We start from the raw sequence: 25,893 nt of genomic DNA on the forward strand, positions 1-25,893 counted from the left end.
ACGAAATACGTCAAACCTCCCACAGTTACAAGTTCTATTTCTCAAGTGTACACGATATTGTTCACACGAACTTCGTCACAAGAAACCATATATTATCACGATCGTGACACATTGTACACATGGAGTTGGCTCGTGCCTTAGCCTTATTAATTTCTTACACTACCTTTCGGCTTCATACATGACCATTATAACTTACTTCTCTTTTTGGAAACAGTGCCACCAAACGGAAGTATGTCTCTCGTACAATCGAGGTTATCGGCAAATGACGTGTTCCTTTTAAAATAGAATTGATGCATTTAGCCAAGTTTGAGGTCATATGACTATATCGTAGGCGGCTATTGTATGATTGTGTCCACTAATCAAAAGGTATGTTATAGACGTAGTTTGTGCCTTGATCGTTAATTGATCACAAAATCGCCAACATCTCATGAAAACGATCCTTATTAATCTCGTGCCCTATCAATATAAAAGTATAGCGATAATTACATACCATTCTTCCATTCAGAAAAAATTGAATATTACAAACCAAATAATATTGGTGGCGATTAAATACCATGTTGGTCACTTGTCGTCGTTCAGTAGTAGACTAATATTGCTCGTAATAGTTGGATACAACATGCCTTAGACAATACCGATGGTATGTACGATCTCATAGACTTTCCTGTCGCTCAATTGTAGTTAGTATTCTAGCGGCCCCATTCAATATAATGCAAATATCAGGTTGGGGGCAGACATGCCTTCTCAACCTAGAAAGAAAAAAATCCTAGTCGTCACTTGGCTCCCCCGGTGTTATTGCAAACGCAATTGGAAGGATCCTTCCATCACCATCCTGTGTCACAGCTAGCAATAGCCGATGGTATATTTAACATACATACAGGTACCATCAATTTGTACCAATGGCTTATAGTACACAAATACGTCTCAACATTTCTTAAAGTCCAGAACAGACGCTTGAACACTTGGCATCTATGGAGCAAGCAGTTGTTATTGTACGCAGGAACAGTTTCAAGATTTGTTACCCAACCTGGGATATACTTCTCCAGCACCTGACACCACTGGCACACTTCATTATATGAAATGTCCCACCCACTGTGCATCTTATCCAACGCCTTCTGTTTAGCTATCTAGGCCTTGCGGTAAGAAGACGTGTACTTGAATTGGCTACAAATATTGACAATTAAGACTGACACAAAACTCTTGGAATTTTCTTTCACCATCGGTAGTATTAAGCCTGGTATCATATCTGAATCCATCTTGGGATGATCTTATGAAACACTTGTCAACCCATGAGTACGTTAAATCATGCAACATTAAATAATAACAGTAATATTCAAAAACCCTAAACACCTAGTGATACCATACTGACAACACACGTATATGGACCTTTGAACTTCTTTATCTCCTACAATGATGTCCTCTTCTTAACTAAAGCCATAATTTTCCATGAACATGAACTGTCTTGCACTGCACACTTGGTCTCGAACTTCTTAGATTTGGATTTACCACATGATAGTTAACCCTGTTCATGATGCTATATTACTTCAATACATCGAGAAAACCATCCTTACTGGAAAACTCCTTACCAACTTTCAATTCACCCGAATCCAACGACGAACTTGTGTGGTCACGCCTCCTGTGTGGTAGATCTGGAAACTCCAACGCATCATCTACCGATAGATCAACATTATGCATGCGGGCTGGAGATGAGTATGCCATGAATCACGGATCTTCTTCTTATTCATTTAAACCCTCTTCATCATCTTCAGGTTCTATTGGAACAGACTCTGGTTCAGAAAATAATACAACTTCTGCACTATCAGGACCGGGTTCTCAGGGTGGATCCAGATCGAACTCATCATCTGACCCACCAATATTTAAAACATGCAATGTCCCCTCGCCAATGGATGTCGTAGGGAGTATATTATCCCTTCTCGTGGACATTTCATAATGTCCCCAATCAGATGTGGATTGCCAACTACTAGAATTTGATGCCATTCCCCAATACATATTTCCACTAATTGAGTGTTGTGCAAGGGTCGTGTATTCTATATTGCCACCAAAAACGGACGCTTCCATGTTCTACCTCCCACTAACGGAGTGCCGGGCAGGGGTCGTGTATTCCTCTCGAACAGCAATAGATGTTGAAGTCACAAGTGCTTTATTTGGCGATGAAAATTCCATATATAACTTAAGATAGGGTGATCCACTAGCGAGATGAGTCTGCACCATTGCCTTCAAGCCACGAACACATTTGATATCAAATGAGTCATATGTTATGGGATCAATCGAAGCACAAAATTGACACTTAATAAACAAAACTCTCATTGGCATCGTTCTGAAAACTTTGTGCCTAATTCTTTTACGAAGTTCTGTCAAATCTATGTTTTGGTTAAAAACCAGTCATGTTGTGTTCTCTGATAAAAAAATAACGTCGTTCTCAGTGTCACGAACCTCACCGTCATAGTAAATAACAACACTAATACGTTCATTCATTTTCAATAAAATTATCTATTGAAAGAAATTCAAAACAAAAAAACATTATGCAAAAATATAATGATTCCTATAAATATTAATACGATAAATCAACTTATACCTTCTCAACTTCTTTAATTCCTATTCTTCTGAACTTCTTCAATTTATATTCTTCTGAATTCTTCAATTTCTCTTATTGTAACTTATGCAACAAGAGAATGAAATTTAGCTCATTTATAGCCCAAGGGATAGTGGGATGCACTCTTACCAGTACTATTGAAAAGAGTGTCCAATTGGGAGCTTTTTTCGGTACTTTTGCTAACAGTGCATCCTACTTGAAGTGTTTTTCAACTTATTTTTTCAAAACTAACTTCTCAAAATTATTTTTCAAAATAAACTGTGCAAAAAAAAATCCAACTGGGAGCCTTTTTCAGTACTTTTGTTGACAATGCATCCTGCTTGAAACATTTTTCAACCTATTTTTTCAGAACCATCTTCTCAAAATTATTTTTTCAGAATCAACTATACAAAAAAAAATCCAGTTGGGAGTTTTTTCAGTAATTTTGATGACAGTGCATTCTACTTACAGTGTTTTTCAACCCCAACTATCAAATTTCTTGTGAATCCCAGGATATTTTTTTAGAACCATCTTCTCAAAATTATTTTTTTCAGAATCAACTGTACAAAAAAAGCGTCCAGCTGGAAGCTTTTTCTGTACATTTACTTACTGTACAAAAAAAAAGCAAAATCCATCTCGTCAAAATAATTTTTTTCATAATACATCACTTAGCTATTAAAAAAACCCTAAAACCCCTAAACCCAAATTTATTTTTTAAAAACCCTAAACCCTAATTTATTTTTTCAACACCCTAACCCTAAACCATAAATCCTAAGCCCTAACATGCAAATAACCCAAAAAACCTAGAAAAACACGGGCTAAAACGTTTCCACGTCAACACGTTTTTACTGACATGGCAAAAACATTTTCACGAGAAGACATTTTTCTGAAATTTTCCCTTAAAACACTTTCACTTAGGCGCGTTTTGGGTTTTTTAGTCCATTCTAATAAATAATCTTTTAAGTGGCCCATTTCCGTAAATAATGTTGGAAATGGGCCTTTTTTAGTAAAATACCCATACTAATCATCATCAAGTATTCTAGATTTTTGTTTATTGTTTGGGATTCATATGCCCATCCTATATCTGATACTTTTTTAAGGGAAAATACATATTTTTTTTAAAAGAAAATTTAAGTCAATAGTAAAAGAAGAAAATTTAGGTTTGTGGCTTTTCATCTATTGATAAATTTTGTATTAAATTTATTAGTGTTGCTTAAACGATAATTAGTTTCGACAAAGAATTAAAATAAGTAATCTCTCTTTCAAAAGGAAAACTTATGTACTCTCGATTAGTTTAAAATCATTTGAATACAATGCACTATGAATTTAAGATTTTATTTGAATTTTTTATTTTTTATTTATATTTTTGTGCTTAATTGTATTTTCTTTTTGTACCTATTTTTATTTGAACTAAAATATATTACTTGATAATTGTTGACTTGAACTAACACTATAGCATAATGGTGGTATTTTAATTGCTAACACTTAAAGTTATGATATTTTAATAAGGTTTGTTGATTTTTAGTTTTGTTTTTGTTTTTGATTTTTCAATGCGTCATACTAATTATTTTACAACAAAAATGGGAATCTATGTTGTATTAATGGGGAAAATAAATAGATAGAAACGAGATAAATTATATTGTTTGGTGTAATCCAATTGATTTTTCATTGAGATATTTGAATGAGTTTGCCCAAATGTTAGGTTATAGTGGATATATAACGTATCATTGAAGGATACTAAAAAAAGGCTTAACTGATGGATTAGTTAAGATAAAGGAAAATGATGATGCTACAATAATTGGTTTATATGTGCCAGATAATCGAGAAGTTGAAATTTCTTTTGAACATAGATCAGAATTTGGGAATGGTTTAGAATATAAAAAAAATGATGATGGTGACTTTTATGATAGTGAATACGATTTAGATGATTGTGATGATTATTTAATGTTGAAGTTAGAAGTAATATAGATGGTGCGTTAATCCATAACTAGAAATAGACAAAAAGAAAAACAGAAAGTGATCGATAAAAAAACAATAAGAGGGTCATATGATTCACTAGATGATGAGTTTGAGTCTGGATTTGGTTTCTTTTCAAATGGTTATGACCAATTATATTTGGACTATGCTATTAGTGACAACGACAATGATGTCAAGAGAAAGCAAAAACTTCCTGAAATCCAAAATTTGTTGTAGGCATGATATTTAAATATCTTGATGAATTCAAAAATGTTTGTCGGTAATATTCATTAGTTAATCAGCTTGGGATCGATTTTAAGCATAATGATAAAGATAGAGTGGATGTTAAGTGCAAAGCTGGTTGTTCTTTTCATACATGGGCTTCAAAAATGCCAGACAAAATGATTGTTCAAATCAAAAGCATTGTGAGTGAGCATAATTGTAGTAAAATTTTTGAAAATAAATTTGCATCAGTTGAATGGTTGGCGCATTGGTTTTTAGATTTATTTCACAATGACCTTAAAGTGAAGATGTATACATTTTTAGCTAAGGTTGGAAATTAATTAAATCTTGAAATAAAATTGATGAAGGGATATAAGACTAAAGTAAAAGTGTTGGAGATTATTAAGGGGAATGATGAAGTCCAATACTCTAAATTGCCAAACTATTGTGGACAGGTAAGAAAAAGAAATCTTGGATCTAACGTCATTTTGCATTTAGAAAGATCATTGGTTCAAAGGGTTTTTGCATATGTATCAAGGCATTGAAGGATGACATTTTGGCTGGTTGTAGACCAATTATTCTAATAGATAGATGTTAGCTAAAAAGTAAATATGGTGGAGAGTGAGTTACAGCAATAGATATAGATGCCAATGATTGCATCTATCCGATAGCTTACACAGTTATTGAGAGAGAGAACAGTAACAATTAGGGTTGGTTTTTAGAGTATTCCCATGCTTGGAGGTTTATGTCAGATAGGCAAAAGGTTAGCAAGTAGCAACGTCTTTTAAGTATTTTTTTTATTTTTTACCTTATTATATGTATCTTAATAGACTAATATGTTTATTTTATTTGTAAGGTCTCACTCCTATTGTACAATCATTATTTCCAAATTTTGAGGATTACTTTTGTGTTCGACATATGTATTAAAAAAAATTTCAAGATTGATGCCCATAGAGGAAAGACCCCCATAGAGGAAAGACCCTTAAAGACTATTCATGGGCAGTAGCATGAGTTAGTTATGTTGGTGAATTTAATTATTGGATGGAGAAGATTGAGAAGACATGTGATACTGCTTACAAGTGGTTGAAAGAAAAATTGGCGAAAGAATGATTTAGATCGCATTTTAGAACTTTTTTCAAATGTGATATGCTTCTAAATAATATGTGTGAGAATTTTAACAACTTACATTTAAATGTGAGAGACAAACCAATTCTTACAATACTTGAAGCAATCGGTTTAAAGTTAATGAGAAGAGTTTATATACAAAGGGATGCAATGAGAAGATTTAATGGCCAAATTTTTCCTAAGATACAAAAGAAACTTGACAAGTTGAAGATTGAATCTTTTAATTGAATACCAAATTGGTCAAAAAGGTCATAAATTTCAAGTTAAATGTGCATTAACTCAATCATTGGTCTGCATGAATAAACGAGCATGCTCTTGTAGGAGATGGTAGCTAAGTGGATTACCATGTTCACGTGTAACTTTTTGCATCCTTAATCGAATAAAACATCTAGAGGATCATGTGGATGATTGTTACAAGGTTGCAACATTTTTGGAAACCTATGCTTATATGATTAATCCAATTTTTGGTGAAGACTAATGGGATTCTATCCAACATGGAAATGCAATTATTCAACTTTGAGCTTCCTAAGCTTAAAAAATGGAGACACTAAACTGCATGAAAAAAGAATATTGTTGAAATACTTTAAGAGAAAGAAAAAAGCAATTTGTCCAAGTTATCTAGAAAGTGACTGAAAATGACTCGTATATGTGGACAACAAGGATACTACAAACATTTTCACGGTGATAAAAAGCATTTACAAATATAAAATTTTAATTATTTTGAAACTAAATTGTAATTCCCTTTTATTGTCGTATAAATTAAGTACTTATAAGCACCATTTTTATTGTAGGAAAGAACACAAGTTGATTCATCTGAAGTGTTTACCAATTCACGACAAGATCTTGTTGAAGATGTTTGACCAAGCAATATGCATGTGCTATATTTTCTTGCATGTTTGGAACTTCAATGTTACTGTTTTGTTTATTACAATTGATGCAAACTTAAGGCCATTTCTATTTTATGCTTTACAGGGTCAATAAGTAGTGAATTTGAGGTTAACAAATATACTTTGTTTAAAGAGATTGTTTTGATAAAATCTTTACTTTTTTTTTAAAATTGTTTTCAACTATTGCTTTATTTGCTTTAAAGAAAGAGGACGAAGAGAGGAGTAAAAAAATGGTGGACCATCTAAGGAAAATACTACATCAATGGTCGATTAGTTACTTCATTCAAACAATAAAAACTTCAATGATTCATGGTGCAGTAATGGGGGATGTATAACAAGAAAATTGGAAAAGTAAAGACCTCTCAAATAATAACATTGCCTTACCATGATGGCATTGATAGAGAAACTTCTAAAAGTTTAATTAATTTGACAGCATATAACTTTTAATCGAGGGGACCAAATTCGGACTTATTATTGATAACCTTGTCAATATTGTGAAACCAAAAGTGATTCAGATCCAAACAAGCTAGCATGAGTAGTTTGTTAGTAACATTACTAGTAGGCAAAGAACAACACAAGATACCAATGAAGTAGATTTTATTAATATCGCCTACGAGAATTTGATAAGTAGCATTTTTATTACTCGAAGCACAATCGAATCTTTACATCAAAAGAAAATTATAATGATAGTTTTTTGGTAACATCACTAGTACAATATTAAATTAAAGCAACACTTACATTTACAAGATGTAAAACCAGAATGAGGCGGAGGCAACAATGTCGCTTATGATGCAAAGCTGTCCAACCTATTTTCATTCTTCATCTTCTCCTCTTTTAACTCGTTCTATACTTTTGAGTACAAATGACATGACTTTAAAACTTCGCCATTGTTTTTGCTTCGAATCAATCTAAAACAGGCTATTGCGAAACCAACTATTAAGTGATCCATCTACATTAGGAACACCCAAAGAGTTGTTGAACACATTATTTTATCTTTTTACCTTACATCCACAATAGAAACAAAATCTAGAAGTGAAATGCTTCAAGTCCATCGCTATCACTATGATATTCAGGTTCAATCCATTTTTAGGGATGCTAGATATAGCCATTGTAGTGATACTCATTTATCAATGTTCAAATGTCAATTCCTATTTCTATTGACACTTCAGCATAATTTGATTTGACTTACGTATTTAAAAGGCACATGACATTTTTATACACCAATGAAATCAACTTTAAACAACAAGAAACGAGCCAATCTTAAACAAGAAAGATATTAAAAGAAAAAGGAGAGAGCTTTACTATTAGGTTCCTTCATTATCGCACTTAGGCATTGTTATGTTCTTTTTGGTTTTGTCTTGCTCATGCAGAATTGGCAACAAAGGTGTTTATCTTTTTCTTTTCTACAAAAGGATGCAAATGTAGGGATTGAGAATGGGGAAAGAGAGACTCAAGCTACGACCAAGCCCACTAACCTTCCTTGTAAAGCAATTTGAGGACAGATTATATAGACACATGTTTCATCTACAAGTAAACTACGCATCAGTTATCATTGAATCACCAATTTCCCTCACTTTGAATGTTGATTTCAATATTTGTAAATATGGACTTCGATCTTTTACAATAAATGAAAAAAGTGATGCGCCTATAAATATATCATCCATCTAGGTTACATTAACATCATTTTTTTTCTTGAACAAATTTAAAAAGAATTATAATTGCACAAAAATGAAGTAATAAATAGTCTAATCTAATATAAAAAAAATAGGTCCAAATTAAGGGAAGCCATCAAACCAGCTCCTGGGAAAAGCATGAAGTAAGCTATTACTTGAAGTCTAAAATTGCAGCTCATCCTCTTACTCAGAAAATCAGCAACAATTAATGTAACACCCCTCGCCCGTATCCCTCGCCGGAACAGGGTTCGAGGTGTTGCCCGACTTAAACTCAGTCAATCACACAAAAACAGTGCCGAAAAATTTCAATCAATTTAAAACTTTTCTTTTCATGTGGGCTTACGAGGCCCAAAACATCACTAGCCAACACCTTTGGCTAAATTATAATATCACATACTCAACATTAAAACCCTATACATGCCATAGACTCGAAATACTAGGATTTACTTACACCAATAGCGTGAGCTCAACAGTGTGATAATATCTCCGGTGAACTCCAACCCGAGCAGGTAACCGAAGTCAACAATCTATAAAACAGAGGAAAGTAACAACGGAGTAAGCTTTCATAAGCTTAGTAAGTCTTAAGCAATGCAAACAAATAAACGAAATTATACTTCGATTATTCAATTTCTTAAGTGGCCATTTCTAGGTATATTGCCATCTGGCCGACTACACAAACACACAATGCACGTTCAGCATTCTTATCACACTTAATCTGAATTCGTATAACATAATTAAATCGAATACTTTCACATACTTTCACACCCTGACCCGGTGTATCATGATCATAGATATAATTATAACATTTATTCACGTATGTATCACGATGCACGCTTATGATTCATTGCAGATCAAACTCACATATGAGTACATAATGCGTACCTGGCCTACTTAACGTACTGAATGTATTCATTTGTCAACCTAACACGAGGTACCTTAGTCATGGACTTTTCTCAAATCACCGGCATTTTTCCTGTTAGGCTTGAGGCCGGATATCAATTCACCGACATTATAACCTGCTAGGCTCGAAGGCCTGAATAGTATCTCACCAGCATTATAGTTTGCTAAGCTCAAAGACCCGAATAATCAAGTCAACAAGTTCCATATAACATATTCATATCAATTAAGTACTAACATCATTCGAACGTATATAATTATACATCTCAAACACTTTTCTTTCATCTCATTTTCACACTTAGCATTTGATAGCTTATGCATAACATTTCACTCACGTTCATTTCAAACTTATCATTCAATTATAAAAGCATATTGCATTTTTACCAACATGTTATACTTGCCATTAGGCCATATAAGCATGATACAATACACTATCATTTCATCTTTAACATTCGGCTAAACCCTTATCTTACAAGGAACACCGAATTCACATAACATATCATTTCACCGGCATTACGCTGCTAGGTAATGGAAGGCGAATACACATCACCAAGACGAAGCTTGCTGGGCACGAAGGCCCGAATACACATCACCGGCACTAAGCCTGCTAGGCACGAAGGCCCGAATACACATCACCGGCACTAAGCACGCTAGGCACGAAGGCGAATATAATACCAAGACTAGGCTCATGGATTTATCCGGATATAATACCAACACAAAGCTCATGGATTTAACCGAATACACATCAAATATCATGCATATTTAATCATATATTAATACATCTCATTCAACATATCACATTCGTAGTTATTTACAACATTCGGGTATAAGCTCCATATGAACACCATCGTTTACATTTCGGTTCAAAAGTCATTCATAAATATCACATATCCATTTCACCATTCAAACTTAACCCATAGTGACCATTCGACTATAAGTCATATACATAAATTATTTATCACACAACTAAATTCAAGTAGAACCAAAAGGTCACGATTCATCTAATATATACATATTGCTCACTGATTCACACACAACCTTTCAAATTAGCAATTATAAGATGGTTCCGCATATAGCCCATCCTTATCGATAATTTACGATGGTTTTACCCTTACTCACATATATGTCATAGGCATTTTTACCTATGCTTCGCAATTCACATTCATGATTCAATTCCAATCGATTTAACATGCATAAGTACATATCACATGTGACACCCCTAATCTGACCCTAGTCGAAAAGTGGTTTCGGGACCACGAAACTGAGTTTTATAAATAATTGAAAGTTATATTCTATGTTCATGAGGTGAGTAAATGCATGTGTAAAAATTTCAAGCATTAATTTTGCCATTTGTATGTGAAATTTTGAAACGGGACTTATGTGAAACATTGGTAAAATAGGTTGGTAAAAAAATAAAGTGATCTAATAGAGCATGTATTCAAAAATGTGGACTTGCATGTCAATTAGATCATTTTTGAATGTAAATGGCCGGCCAACACATGCATGTAACAATGTGTTCTCTTGTCTCCATTTTTAATTGGTGGGAATTATGTATAATAATAAATTTATATTAGTGGTGGTGATAAAAACAAAGTCCCATCATCTTTTTTTCATCTTGCCGAAACCATAAGGAAAGGAAAAAGAAAAATGGAAGGAAGAACACCTAAGGCATTCGGCCATCTTGTGTTGGGAATTAAGGTATGATTTCATATGTTTTTCTTTGGATTTTGAGAAATTTAAATTGGTTTTAAAGCTCCTAAAATGACCCATGTATGTGATTTTTTGTTTGTGATGCATGAAGCATTCGATCATGAGCTCAATGGGTTACATTGTGTATGTTTTGCTAATTTGTGAGGAGAAATGTTTCTAATTGAGTATAAACAAACTAAATTACTATATGTGGCTCAAATGAGCTTGAGTAGTCGGCTAATGAAGTTAGTTGAGTTATAATACTTGCTTAATAATGAAAAGAACATGAGCTTAATGCTCAAATAGCATTCGGCTTTGGACTAAGTTAAATTAGTTAGGAAATGAGTTCCAAGATAGTGAATTATGTGTTAAAAGAGGATTTAGGTTGTATATACGTGTTTAGATTGAAAACAAGAGGCTATGTTAGCTAATTGAGGATTCGCCATAGTATTATAGTGAATAATAATTTGAACAAGGGTTTTAATTGTATGATAGGTTTTCGGATATGGTTGATTGGATAATAAATTGGTGTGGGTGTTTTGAATGAGATATGTACAATTATAAGTTAAATTTAAGGTTTGTTAAATTTGTCCTTATCATTGCCGAATGAGTTCAATGGCTAAAGAAAATTGTTAAGTGCTTAGTTAATGTGCATTCGGTCATTTAGGATGTGTATACATTTGATAATGTTTTGATACTTTGAAATGGAATTTAATTATTAATGAGTTATAAGCTTGTTGAATTTTGAGATGTAATTGGGAGTAAATTTGATATGAGCATATTTTGTTAATGACATATTGATAAATGTTGAGTTACGATACCATGATATTAAGCTTAAAGGCATTCGATCATGAGATGGATTAAGGTGAACTAAATGATATTCGGCAATGGTACTTTTTACATGAGGAATTCGGTGTTAATTTTATTAAATAAGGTTTTTGTTTCGTGTTAAATTGGATGTATCTTGTTGTATGAGTGCTTGAACAAACTATGATTAAATAGATGCATAGATTCAAGGTGGGAAGAATTGGCTATTATGCTTGATACTAATGCCGAATATGAGAATGTTGTACTTGAAAAATGTAGGTGAACATGACAAGTGTATTCTGCTTAGGGCATAAAGGATATGAAAATTTGGTATTTATTTTTGATTGTGTGTGTATGACCATGGATAATTGGCTGCACAAATATTATAAATACATAATGTATGTTAAATTTATTAAGCTACAAAACATTATACATGATCGGCCAAAGTAAATTATTTGAGTAAAGTATATCTTGATGGTACATTTCGGCTAGTATAAAATGTATATGGATGTCGTATGACTATGTTTAATTTGGGAAGTAAATTGTTTGATTTAGCTCAAGGGCCTAGAGGATCAAAGTTGGATAAGGAAAAGGAAAAAGTGATCGAATAGCCGTCGTAATCATTCGGCATCTTCCGAGGTAAGTTTTAAGTGATTAAACGTTGAGTAAATTCAATCATAATTGGACATAATGAGTTGATTTAATAAGATATGATGTGGCCATGATATGTCTTAAACTCAAATGGTAAGTTCATAAGTGTTTGGACTTGGAAATTTAAGAGCAAATTGTAATAATTTGCTTAGGACAGCAGCAGTAACGTGATTTTAGAAAATCACTATAAATTGTTGGTGTGGAATTATAGGCTGAATAAAATATATATTCAAAGCTTAATTAGTCTAGTTTCTTATAAAAGAGACCGTGTAAGCAAATAAATTTCCTATAAAGAGATATTGGAAGTTGTGTGAGACAGTGTCAGAATGACTCCGAAATCCCCTGTTCTGTTTTTAGAAAATCATTATAATTTGTACAAAAATGGTTATAAGATAAAATTTATATGCTTAGACTCCTTAATGAGTCTGGTTTCAAATGAAATCAAATAGAACATATTTTGAATTCTGTACAATGATAAATTTGATTCGTAGTGAAGAGTGGTCAGATTAGTCAAACAGTGAAACAGGGGAAACTTTAAGAAAAATCTGGTATTGATTGGCCAAACCTAAAATTCTGAAAATTTTATGGATGGAAGATATATGAGCCTATATTCAGGGAAAATCAACGGAAATTGATTTTGAGTTTCGTAGCTCCAGTTATAAATAATTTAGTGACTATTGCTCAGGAAAACAGCTTGTAGTGAACTTGTGAATTTGTTGTAAACATTGATGAAACTATTTGAGTTGCTTATAAGCTATTGCTGAAATTGATGTACAAGATAAATATATATGTGCGTGGTAAAGCCGAATGGCTAATGTGAAATATGTATGAGATATGTATATGTGGTAAAGCCGAATGGCTAATGTGAAATATGTATGAGATATATATGAGATATGTATATGTGGTAAAGCCGAATGGCTAATGTGAAATATGTATGAGATATGTATATGTGGTAAAGCCGAATGGCTAATGTGAAATATGTATGAGATATGTATATGTGGTAAAGCCGAATGGCTAGTGTGAACTATGTAGGAGATGTGTGTATATTGTGGCCGAATGACCAAATGTGAAAGGTGTGTATTATTAGATATTTGATGAGGCAAATGAATTACAAATATGACAGTCGATGTGAATGTTGTAACATGTGATTAAATGTACATGAAACTTGAAATATATTCGGGTAAGACCCGATGACTACGTGTGGAGATTTTGTCCGGTAAGACCCGATAACTACGTGTGGGGACTATTCGAGCTAAAGGTTTATTTGAAGATTCGAGTAAAGCATAAGATTATACGACTTCACAGTAACAATTGGTAATAAATACATTCAATGCGTTAAGTTGGTCAGGTATGTATTTTGAGATTATATTTAAGCTTGATTTGGACTAAATCACAAGGTCGTTATGTAACGCATATGTGAGTAAAGCAATAAGACTGTTCTATGATTATTGTGCGTTTGGTCAATGTGGAAAGTTAGGTGAAAACATGTAATGTACCTATGTTTATAAGAGATCACTATCAAGTGAGAATTTATCTGCCTATTATATATGATGAGATGTGCATATTCGGTAAAGAGATGGTATGCCCGAAGGAAGAGTGAAATAAAGATACAAACAACTATGTTATAATTTGATTGTTATCTGTTAACACTGCTTAAAACTTACTAAGCATTGTAATGCTTACTCCGTTTACTTTGTTTCCTCTATTTTATTGATCTCATTTGGAAGCTACAGGCTCGGGGATCGTCAGCAACTAGTCACACTATCACTATCCACTGCTTGTTACTATTATGTTTTGAATTATTCTATGGCATGTAAAGAATAGACCAGTGGCCGAAGAATATTTTGGTTAATGTATATAAGCCATGCGAAAATGGCATCTTTTGAATGTGTACTTATAGAAGTTAAATTGTATCCCTGACTGTCTTTAGTATTTACCTAAAGAAATGTTCTTTATAAAATATATATATATATATATATATATATATATTCGAAATTTTTACTGTCCTGATATGAGTTTCAAGTCTGGTAATGCCCCTTTACCTTTTTCGGCGACGGATACGGGGTAGGGGTGTTACATCACATACCTTAATAATTTACTTTACGGAACGAATCCACATATCGTATTAGCCCATAGTCTTATAGCACCACACTTTTAATAGTTTACCTCATCGAAGTTCACATTTAATCACTTTAGTGCCAAGCCATATTCGGCTACCACAAAGGACTAATAATAATAATTTTATACACATCATGGTTTCCTTTAGGTATTTAATAATCACAAATCGTGATATCTCCACCAGCACATATACGGCACAGTTTATTCATTGTAACACTCATTTAGTGCATCAAATTTCCAAATCCAATTCAACTTAAGCATAATAGCCATGATCGGCTTATAGCCTTAAATCATTACATATTCGGCACATTAACTAAATAAAATTTACATTCCCTTTTCCATATTAATTTAACTCTTGGGCATGTAAAAAGGAATCAAGCTTAAACACTTAAGAACTTACCTTGAATGTTGCCGAACGATTACAACGGCTATTCGATTACTTTCTTTTTTCCCTTATCCGAATTTTGCCCCTCTATGCTCTTGAGCTTAAATTCAAAGATTTTAAACTAGTCATTATTCGACTATTCGAGCATCACTTTCAAAATATAATATATACATATATATATATTATATATTCGACTTTCACACCTATTGATCATAGTAAGCTTATAAGAAATCAATAAGCAACTCATTAACAAATTTTTGTCAATGTTTACCACATAATCATAATTTCACTGCAAGCTGTCTTCTTGAGCAACAGTCACTAAATCATTTATAACTAGAGCTACGAAACTCCAAATCAAGTGCCGTTAATTTTCCCTAAAGATAGACTCATATATATTTCATCCATAAAATTTTCAGAATTTTTGGTTTGGCCAATCAATACCAGATTTTTCTTAAAGTTTCCCCTATTTCACTGTTTGACTAATCTGACCACTCCTCACTACGAATCAAATTTCTCATTGTACAGGATTCAAAATATGTTCTCGTTTATTTCATTTGAAACTAGACTCATTAAGGAGTCTAAGAATATAAATTTCATCTTATGAACGTTTTTGTACAATTTATAATGATTTTATAAAGACAGAACAGAGGATCTAGAAGTCATTCTGACCCTGTCCCGCATCACTTCAAATATCTCATTATTGGAAATTCTTTTGCTTACACGGTTTGTTTTATAAGAAACTAGACTCATTAAGCTTTAATTACATAATTTATTCAGCTTCTAACTCATCTACCACAATTTATGGTGATTTTCCAAAATCATGTTACTGTTGTTGTCCAAAATAGATTTATTACCAAATCACTCTTTCACACATACCTTGCATGCATGTTATTTAAACATACATATCACCAATCAATCATCACATATCTATAATTTTACTTAAGCATAATCTTCATTTCATCATTTTAAAGCACAACATGTTAGCCGATTTTTCCCTTAGCATCTAAGGCACATGCATGCTCATTTGCTTGGCTCAACTTCACCTATCTTCCATTTTTCATCAAAAGGACATGAAACAACAACCATTTCCTTCATTTTAATTCATGACCGGATGCTCACAACACAACCAAAAATCAAAATATGCTTCATGAGTTAGGGTAGAATCAAGAAGAACTCATGAACATCAAGATAGAAGCAAACTACCATGAACTTACCTTGGATTTTTCTTCCCCAAGTGACCGAACATTCAAGAGCTCTTTTCCTCTCCTTTCTCTTCTATTTTCAGCTTTCATGAACAAGAATGAACGAAAACCTTCCTTTTCTTCCTTTTTGTTATTCTATTACTAAACATTTTATGACACAAAATAACATATATTATTTGTGCCATACTTATGCCATAACTTCAATAAACTAAACATTTTATGACACAAAATAACATATATTATTTGTGCCATACTTATGCCATAACTTCAATAAAAAAATTTGCACATGTTGTCTACCATTAACACCATGGCCGGCCACTACACATAAAATGGGGAGTTTGACATGCAAATCATCCTATTTTGCACTACTATTTATTAGGCCACTACATATTAGCCTATAGCATTTTCAAAAATTTTCACATAGGTCCTATTTCATAATTTCACTCATAAATGGCAGAATCAAAGTATGGGATTTTCACACATGCACTTTCACATGAAATAAACACATAATATAACATTTGATTATTTTTGGGACTCAGTTTTGTGATCCCGAAACTACTTTCCGACGAGGGCCAAATTAGGGCTGTCACAATTAAACCTACTAAAGCAATATAAACTAGAATTCAAGCTGACAAAGATTCCAGGATACCTTTCGTAAGTAAACTTATGAAGCTATAAGGGTTGTCGGATGAAGCAATGGGAGTTCCAATGTCTCAAGCAAAATATCTAGCATAAACTCCATTTAAAAAAAAATTGAAAGAAATCAATCGACAAATCTATCAATTTGCATCAGTTGGGAAATAGAAAGATTATTTTTTTCTCATCAGTTAACCAAATCCAAAATTTGAGAAAAATACAATTATTAAAATGCTAGTAAGATATTTGCCAAAAAAAATCCAATTAGATGACCTGTAAATATATATATGTTGATTCAACTTTTCCGTTGAATAATTTAATCATCTGTTAGTATAAGTGACTTAATTTATTAATTTTCGATGTAATTTTTAAATTAAAATTCTATGATTTAAATGAAAATAGGAGCTAAGTTTGGTGATTTAGTCTATTATATAGGTTTAAATAACATTGCTTAAAGCCGAAATAAGGTAGACATGAGCATGCACTTACTCGAAGTATTCCACTTCATTGCTTCACATCCTTCCTTCAAAAACTATAAAATTTGGATTGGATAGAGCAAAAATCTATTTGAACGGTTCAATTTTTGCTATTTTTAATATGGTTTTTCGTTTAATTAAAAAATTAGAAGTTTTACGTGAATAAATGTGATTTCATAAATATAAAATTTTAAGAATTATTTGACGTATTAAATCTTGAAAATGTGGTAATTGCATTTAGATTTTTTAGTGGTTGAACCAATTTTCTTGGGAGTTACTGATGGGATGGAAAAATTAGTTTTCAATTGAACCGCTCCAACTCACATTCTAAATATCAAAGAAACATTCAATACCCTCGTTAATCTAAATGACATTTCTTTTTATTAATTTCATGTGAATTTCTAAATGATATACACATGCAATCATATATTTTGATATAACTTGCCTTACAAGCATGGACTCATTAGCTTTCGTCTTCCAGAAATAATTAGTCCACAATCAATACCAGAAGACGTAAGATTTTAGTAATCTACCCGTTAGGTGCTAATATCACGTGGTAGTGGCCTCTGTTAGCCTCCCATCTCAACATCATTACCTTTTTTCTTTTTTTTCTTTTTTTTTTTTTATCTCAACTTTCTATACGAATCCGGGAATGTTCTTGACAAAGAGAAGTCCTTGAGTTTAACTATTAAAGCAAAGATCCCATAACATGGAATGAGCATTACTCCTATTCCCAAGTACCTGTTCAATCCGACATCGCAAAATGGTGAGTTCGTTAGAGGAAAGGAGTTCAATATGAATATCAGATACAAGTATGTGTTTACAAATATGACTCGGTTCTTTTTGAAGTTTTTCCATGTATTTAGAATATCCTTTGATTGGTCATATTCACATGTATATGTGTCCGATATAAATACTAAATAAAAATGCTTCAAGATGAGTGAACACCCATACTCGACACATCTAGTTTCAGACACATACTCGCATCTGACATCATGAACATAAATCATAATGATATCTAACAAAAGATTAAATGTGTACCATAAGGGAGCATATGAGGATGACAAGTCAAGAAATGGATATGGCCACCTGCAACCAGAGGGGGTGTCACACTGTGAGAACAAAGCCATTCATCCATAATATATGTATAACTAGTAGTTAAACAGTAAAACAGAACTGAAGCTTTACCAAAGGTTAACACAAGCATGGATGATCCATTGGAATATAACAAAAGCACCCGTCCATAAAATAAAATATGCAATTCGGAACAAAGGGAACCGCTGCAAGGCAAAGGTAATATTAATATTAGCTTACAAACTGATTGCAAGATACAGGAATTACTTCGACTCTTTGTTTTTTCTTTTTTTTGTTTTTGTTTTTTTTAAGTATCCGTGTTCAAAATATGCTTGAACATGAGTTTGGTAATATGATCCTCCGAGGACACTTGAAATTTTGGAAAAAAAAATTGAGCATACTCACATAGAACACGTATCTATGTTCAATACTTACATCGGAGTTTGAATAACATAGCCATTAGGACTATAAAGAAATGTAGAACTTACCATGCAATTCAAAGTTGTGTCACCAATTAGGAAAACAGCATTGATTGAGTGCATACAGACAACAATCTGCAGTTGAAAGTATAGATAAAATATATGAGCAATTCAACACTTCTTACATGAAAAAAAACTAGGGAAATAGTGAAAACACAGCAGAGTTCTTCCATCGTTTATATCCCAAAATACTTAATAGTAAAACCAACAGATTGCAGTAATATTGCTTCTCTTCATTTTTGTTAAGTACCTATATCCAGAACTCATGTTCGACATGTTTTTGGACATGGTATGGGATACGACTCACCAAACAAGGGCGTAGCTAGGGGGGCTGGCAGGGGCCCTGGCTCTCCCTAAATGGAAAAGGCCCCTTTAAAATTTTTAAAATTTTATATTAGTAAAGGTAAAATTGCACTTTGGCCCCCATAAAATGATAAAAATTTGATTTAATCCTTTAAAACTTACTAAGATATAGACATTAAAATGGTGAAATTGCATTTTTACTATTGTAAAAATTATAATTTAATTTCAGTCCCCTAAAAAAAAAATTTTGGCTTTGCCCCTGTCACCAAGTACCCTCCAAATATACGAAAAAGACTTGAAAGAATTGAAGATACTCATGTCAGATACATGTATCCAACACCATAAGAATAAAGAAGTTAAAAGAACTACACAAAAACCCCTCGATCACTTTCCTAAAATTAAATTGTAGTGTAATGGAGATATTTAGACAACAATTATCACCCTCAACGTTCAATGCACTGCTAAGCCAATGTATCTTTCCGTTTAGTTTTCAACTTAAAAGGAAACATTTTCTAAACACGTTTTTTTTTTTCCAATCCAAGCTTTTTCTAACCTGAGTTCCAATAGCAACTGTAAATTACTAAATTAGCCCTTAGACAGCTGAAGCCCTGCATGTAGAAACCTCAGCAAGCTCAAACCTCAGAAGAAACCTGGTTTACACCTATAAAGACTAGAAGTCCCCAGCACAGCTCACAGACATGTCTAAATGGCCAAAGTAAAGGCTGGTTCCTTGGTTTCCCAGTTTTTTTGGATATATACCGGACTGATCGAGCCAACAGTTCCATTTAAATCAGTTCAACCAGCCAGTTCGGTCCTGATTTTTCATCACTGGTATGGCTAGAGCAAAGGCTGGCCTTGAGTAAGAGAAACATAAAAACTGAAACTCTATCATTATGTCTTTTCCAGATTATTCCTCTGAAACCTAATAACTTAAGAACCACAGCACACCCTGGAAACATAACTCTCATTATACCTCCAAGAACTTACTCAGCTCAACCACCACAAAAGATGTCAACAAATCTTTCTTCATATTGACAGAATTACAATTCAGCCAATAGAGCAAAATGATTTGATCATATAAATCGTAACATATGTTTCAAACAAAAGAAGCAGAAAAATCTCAGGAAAAATAGAGTTTGTAGCATCAAACTTACAAAATTCAAGCTGCGAGATTTGGGCATTAGGAACGGAAAAATGATCAGCCAAAATACTGAATCAGTGAGCATTACTGCACCTGCACAAATCTATTGGGAGATACCAAAATAATAAAAGATCAGGTGAAAAGAAAATGAAAATAAGATCTCAATAATTAAAACGAACAGCAGATTGCTATGTTGCTTCAAATCTTTATTTTTTTAAAATAGTATCCATGTTTGGCACCTATGTCCGATGCATATTTAGAGATAAGTTGAAGATGGAACCCTCTAAGGATCCTCCAAATACATGAAAATTGAATATAACCATGTCAGATGCATACTCATAGCAGATAATCACAGCCAAGTCCAAGTAACAGAGGAAGACATCACTAGATAACTGTTAAACTTTCTGTTCAAGCAATTATAGTCTGATTTGTTTCTTCAAGATATGTTGTAACGGTTTATTCCAAGAATTAGCTAAAGAAATAGAAGTACACATCCATGTTTCTCAGACTCAGGATTGTGGGAGTGTCGGATAAAGGAACATGGCGACACGGTATGCTCAACTTTTTTCTTCAATTTTCATATATTTGAAGAGTTTCTGGAAGATTATATCTCATACCTATGTCTAGATAGGTCTAAATACAATTATCGAACATGGACATTTCAAGACAAATGAAACGTCAAAGAGTTATAGAACAAATGGCTACCAATGGAAGATGAAGAGGAAACCAGGAATCAGATAAACTGATTGTATGAGAGAACTTACCTGATAAATAATTTGAAACGCATAAGTCCATGGACCTGCAATAGAAGGATGATAAGAAGCTTCACGGGGATCAAAATGTTTGGACTGGTTGGATGATACATCTGCGACTTCGTCAATCGTGGGAGGTACGTAGGTGCCTTGCTCAGAATCTAAACTAATGTGATTGGACCTATCGCCACCGGCTTTTCTGCAGTGCTTTCGACATCCATCTATGGAGACTGCCGATCCAAACTACAATTTTAGCTTATAATATCAGCAAGTTACACAAAAGGTTATCCCAATTATTTGGAACAAAATAGAGATGATAAAAATGATACAAGAGACTTGTGCTACTACCAAGAAATAACAATTTAGACCAGAGGATGAACCTATCAGATGTTTGTTTCTCGGTTCAACCGTCAAGAAAAAATAAAAACAGAAAAAAAAAATTAAAAGAATTCATAAAAATAGTTCAAATAGGGAAATGTGTCCAGAAACATAAGGAAAAAGGCCAAATTAATTTAGAAAATAATAATCTAGTTTAATCCCTTTTTTAGTTCCTTACTTTTATTAGGTTTGGTCAGTTCAACAAGTTTCCAAGTCAATCTACCATTTTCCAGTTTAACTGGTTGAGAAGGCCGGTCCAATTTGATTTTTTAACCAATGACCCAGACTCAGGATGAATGTCGGGTATGATGCCCTTGATATGGATATGCCAGATACGGAAAATAAAAGCTCAGGTAACATAGCAAGAGACATACCCCAAAGTAGATTGTGACCAAAGTAAATGTCCACCTGTTCAGGAACAAAAACGAATCAGTTAAAATAAAATACATTTCAAACAGTTAGCAACAGTAAAGATCAATGGGAATGAAATCACACGGATAGTCAAAATTTTTTTGCTCATTTTTTTCATAAATTCTCATGACTAGAAAACTTGAAGCCTTCATGTAATCATGTGCTTCAAATCATCAAAAGCTTTTTGAAGAATTTATGTTGCTCCAACTCTTCATTTTCTCTTTTTGGAAGTATCCATGCCTGAAACTTATATCTAACCTCCAAGTACATTGAAAAATTTAGAAAAAAATCTGACCATACCTATTTTTGACACATATCCGTGTCCAACACTCACACCTGAATCCTAGTAACATAGAAAACTATTTACGAAAAAGTACAATGTAGCATTATTGTGCATATAGGTTAAAACCATGCTGAGTGTTATACAGGGTGCTGCACAGTTAGATATTTTTAGTGTTTGTTGACATTGACTTTTTTTTTTTTTTTGAATTACTTATGCCAGATATTTAATCACATTTGACACTCATAAACGAGTCCAAATAACATAGATTTTTAGCATGGTCTAACCATAATCGGTTTTTGAATAAACCTACCGTAGAAATAAAATTAACTAACAGAGATCAAATTTAGACAAATTATCTGCCGTATCCACTATGGTAAACTAGAATCAATGCAGAATATGTAACGCAAGAACAACTATGTTATTCTGACTCATTTTTCTTGAAGTAAACATGTCCACCACTCATGTCCGACACATAGATATAGGGATATGACCTCCAAAGATTCTCCAAATACAAGTAGAAACTTGAAAAAAAGAATCTAATTATACCCAAGTCAGACAAATACACATATCCAGCACTGACACCTGAGTCAGAGTAACATAGAGAAACAATATATAATGAACCATCACCAAGATGAAGAAAAGCCATTCAAGTTCATTAAATCAAGAAAATTGCATTCAATATAACCAAGAATAGGAAAGGTTAAGAGATATATCACTTACTGAGTATAAAAGTAAAATATGCCACCTCCAGAAATGACAACATTGGCCATAAGTAATGCCAAAAGCATCAAGAAAGCAAACACTCTGAAACCCAGCAACCAAGCAGGGTGAATGCCTTCAAGACATGTTTTCCAAGTTTCATCCTCATATAAGATCCCCGGAGATTCCTTCCTATTTTCTACCTCTCGATGTTCCGATCTTTTCTGACCTTCAAATTTCCAGATTATAATTGCTGCCACAACCATTGAGGTTAGGATGAACAATGCACAGAATGAGAACCTCCAGTTCAACCAGTAGCTTAAGGTCGTGGTATCGGCAGTCATGTTAGGCTGCCAAGTATGTTTAGAGGATCCTGTTAAGAAACTCAAGAAATCTATGTTACTCTGTAATGTTAAATTTTTCTCCCAGAAAGGTCCTTCAAAGCTTGTGTCTAACACGGGCATCAACACTAATACTTTAAGAAAGACAAAGAGGTGGAGTAACATACCGAGATATTACTACTACTTGTTCCATTGGTACTCATAATTTATTATTAACATTCCGAAGGGTAATTCTTAAAATCAATCAAAAACTAGAAGCTGGAAAGCAATGTTACTATATTAAGCTGCCAAAAGAGTAATTTTTTTGAGAATAAATGGGGTTATAGTATTTAATTGCTAGAAGACCATTTAATAAAAAATCCGAAAAAAAAATGATTATTAAAGGACTAAAAAAAATAAAAACAAAAATCTAGAGCCAAAATTCTTACTTTAGATGGGTTCTTCCCATAGAACTAAGTTCAACAGAAGGAAGCAGATACAGAGGAAGTAAAACAAGAAAACTAAACAAGACTAAACATAAATATAGAAATAATGGGCACTTTAAATAAAGCTAATATCACACTAAAAATGGAAGAGAGGAAAATCGATAACTATGAAAAGAAAAATGGGTTTTAAGGCTCGTACAGTTTGCGATTAAGACCATTAAGAATTTGATCGAACAAGAGACTACAGGTTGAAGCTAGAACAAGCTTTTGGTTTGTAATCGTAGTTTTGAGAGCAAAAAACAAAAGCAGAGTTTCAGTACTGTTTACCTTTATTGGAATGTTCTTCCCTTTGGATCCTGATTTCTTGGAATCGTTGTTACTGGGATTGGGAATTTCCAGAAGAAAAAAACCCAATCAATTTTGTCTTGGGAGACAAATTTTTGTGTCAGTCAAGTTTGAGGAGGCAAATGAGACCCGAGCTAAGAGGTTTCTACCTCCTACTTACATTCTTTAAAAAAAATAAATGTGGGAATAAATTTAGTTGTTTTACGCGACGCTGAATTATTTTGATCACTGATGACGGCGTATTAAATATTTGGCTTAATGGTATAGTAGGTCCTCGAAAATTTTCAAAAAAATTCAATTAAGTCTTTTTCAATTTTTTGGTTATTTTACTCAAATAACCCAAAAAATAATTAATTACATAAATGACCCTAATTTGAAAACAATCACCTAAATAACCTGAAATGAAAAATATAATTAAGTTATGGGGACTAGATGGCCGGCACCCATCTATTTTTTTTCAAAAAAAATTTTAGGGTGCTGGCACACTAATGGCCGACATCCTTTTATCTGATAAAAAAAAATTTTTTTGGAGAGTGTAAGGTTCCTACCAACAAAGGCCCAAACTCAACCAATAAAAGGGGATGGAAATATTGTAGCATTAACTCCTCCTTGTTTTCCCATCTTTTTTATTTCCCAAGTTTGATTACATATTTTATATTTTAAAATAATATTAGACTCCTTGTCATGTTTGTTAATTATTATTGCATCACTCACATTATTATTAAGTTTAAAAATTAATTTAAATTTAATATGCACAATTAAATTAATTTTTTATAGATGCAAATCATTAACAATCTAATTTTATAAAGGAGGTTCTAATTTTATTAAAAAATCTAATTTAATTGTTCCTATTAAATTTAAATTAATTTTAAACTTAATAATAATGTAAGTGATGCAATAATAATTAACAAACATCATAAAGAGTCTAATATTATTTTAAAATATAAAATATGTAAGTAAACTTGGGAAATAAAAAAGATGGAAAAACAAGGAGGGGTTAATATTGCAATATTCCCATCCCCTTTTGTTTGGTGAGCTTGGGCCTTTGTTCGCCGGCACCTGACACCTCAAAAAAAAAATTTTTAATCAGATAAAGAAGTGTCGGCCATCAGTGTACCAGCACCCCAAAAAAGAATTTGAAAAAAATACATGGGTATCGGCCATCTAGTGTTTAAAACCCCAAAATTTATTTTTTAATAGAAACAATAGTGGTGTCGGCCATCTAGTCCCTATAAATCAATTTTAGTGTTTATTTTAAGTTATTTAGGTGATTGTTTTTTAATTAAGGTCATTTACGTAATTAATTATTTTTTGGGGTTATTTGAGTAAAATAACCTAATTTTTTGGACTCAATTAAGCCCTAAACTTATAAAATTAATCAAATCAACACTTTAACTAACTTTGACCATTATTTTCTAATTGAACCGATGATATGTCCATTAACTTAGCCAATAGATGCTAACATGGCGATCCATGTCAACGTTGATTGCTAACATGGCACTACCACATCATTAAATAAAATAAAAATTTAAGTTCAAGATGAACTTAGATATTGTGCTGATTCATTTAATTTTGGACATCCATTTTTAAGATTTATTATAAAATTATATAATTATTAAAATTTATCAAATTATAAAATCTATAAGAAGTATTAAAACTATATAAAAAAAAGACATAATTGAACTATAATCGAATTTAAAATCATAAAAGTATAAAAATTATTAAAAATATTTTTTTCTCATATCAAATTAAACCATAAAAATTTGAATTTGAATTTAAATTGAAATTTAAAATGATAAATTGATAAATTTACAATCGAGCTATTATTTTTTTAATATCAAATTGCATCTTTTTCATAATAGATTAGTTTACTCGAGATTTAATTTATTAAAAGTTATGATTTATTTTTATAATTTGTGTATTTTATAATTTTATTTTTTATAATTTT

The 25,893-nt window shown here is 32.5% G+C and overlaps 1 protein-coding gene across 2 annotated transcripts; it reads right to left on the reverse strand.

Moving 5' to 3' along the window:
• Nucleotides 1-17,672: 17,672 nt before the first annotated feature.
• On the reverse strand, nt 17,673-24,157 carry LOC108450069 (uncharacterized). Of its 2 annotated transcripts, none has more exons than XM_017747514.2 (9): nt 23,928-24,157; nt 22,856-23,184; nt 21,816-21,849; nt 21,076-21,306; nt 20,325-20,414; nt 18,877-18,942; nt 18,503-18,594; nt 18,356-18,403; nt 17,673-18,055 (listed from the first exon to the last, which is right to left on the reverse strand). In XM_017747514.2, the coding sequence occupies exons 2-9, from the start codon at nt 23,176-23,178 to the stop codon at nt 17,938-17,940; spliced, it is 1,002 nt and encodes a 333-aa protein (XP_017603003.1). In that variant the 5' UTR covers nt 23,179-23,184; nt 23,928-24,157; the 3' UTR covers nt 17,673-17,937. The 2 variants fall into 2 exon arrangements, with proteins under 2 accessions (XP_017603003.1, XP_017603002.1); XM_017747513.2 differs by having other exon boundaries at nt 22,856-23,207; nt 23,928-24,155.
• Nucleotides 24,158-25,893: the final 1,736 nt, after the last annotated feature.

The sequence above is a fragment of the Gossypium arboreum genome, chromosome 5 (genome assembly GCF_025698485.1).
Source record: "Gossypium arboreum isolate Shixiya-1 chromosome 5, ASM2569848v2, whole genome shotgun sequence".
NCBI lineage: Eukaryota > Viridiplantae > Streptophyta > Magnoliopsida > Malvales > Malvaceae > Gossypium > Gossypium arboreum.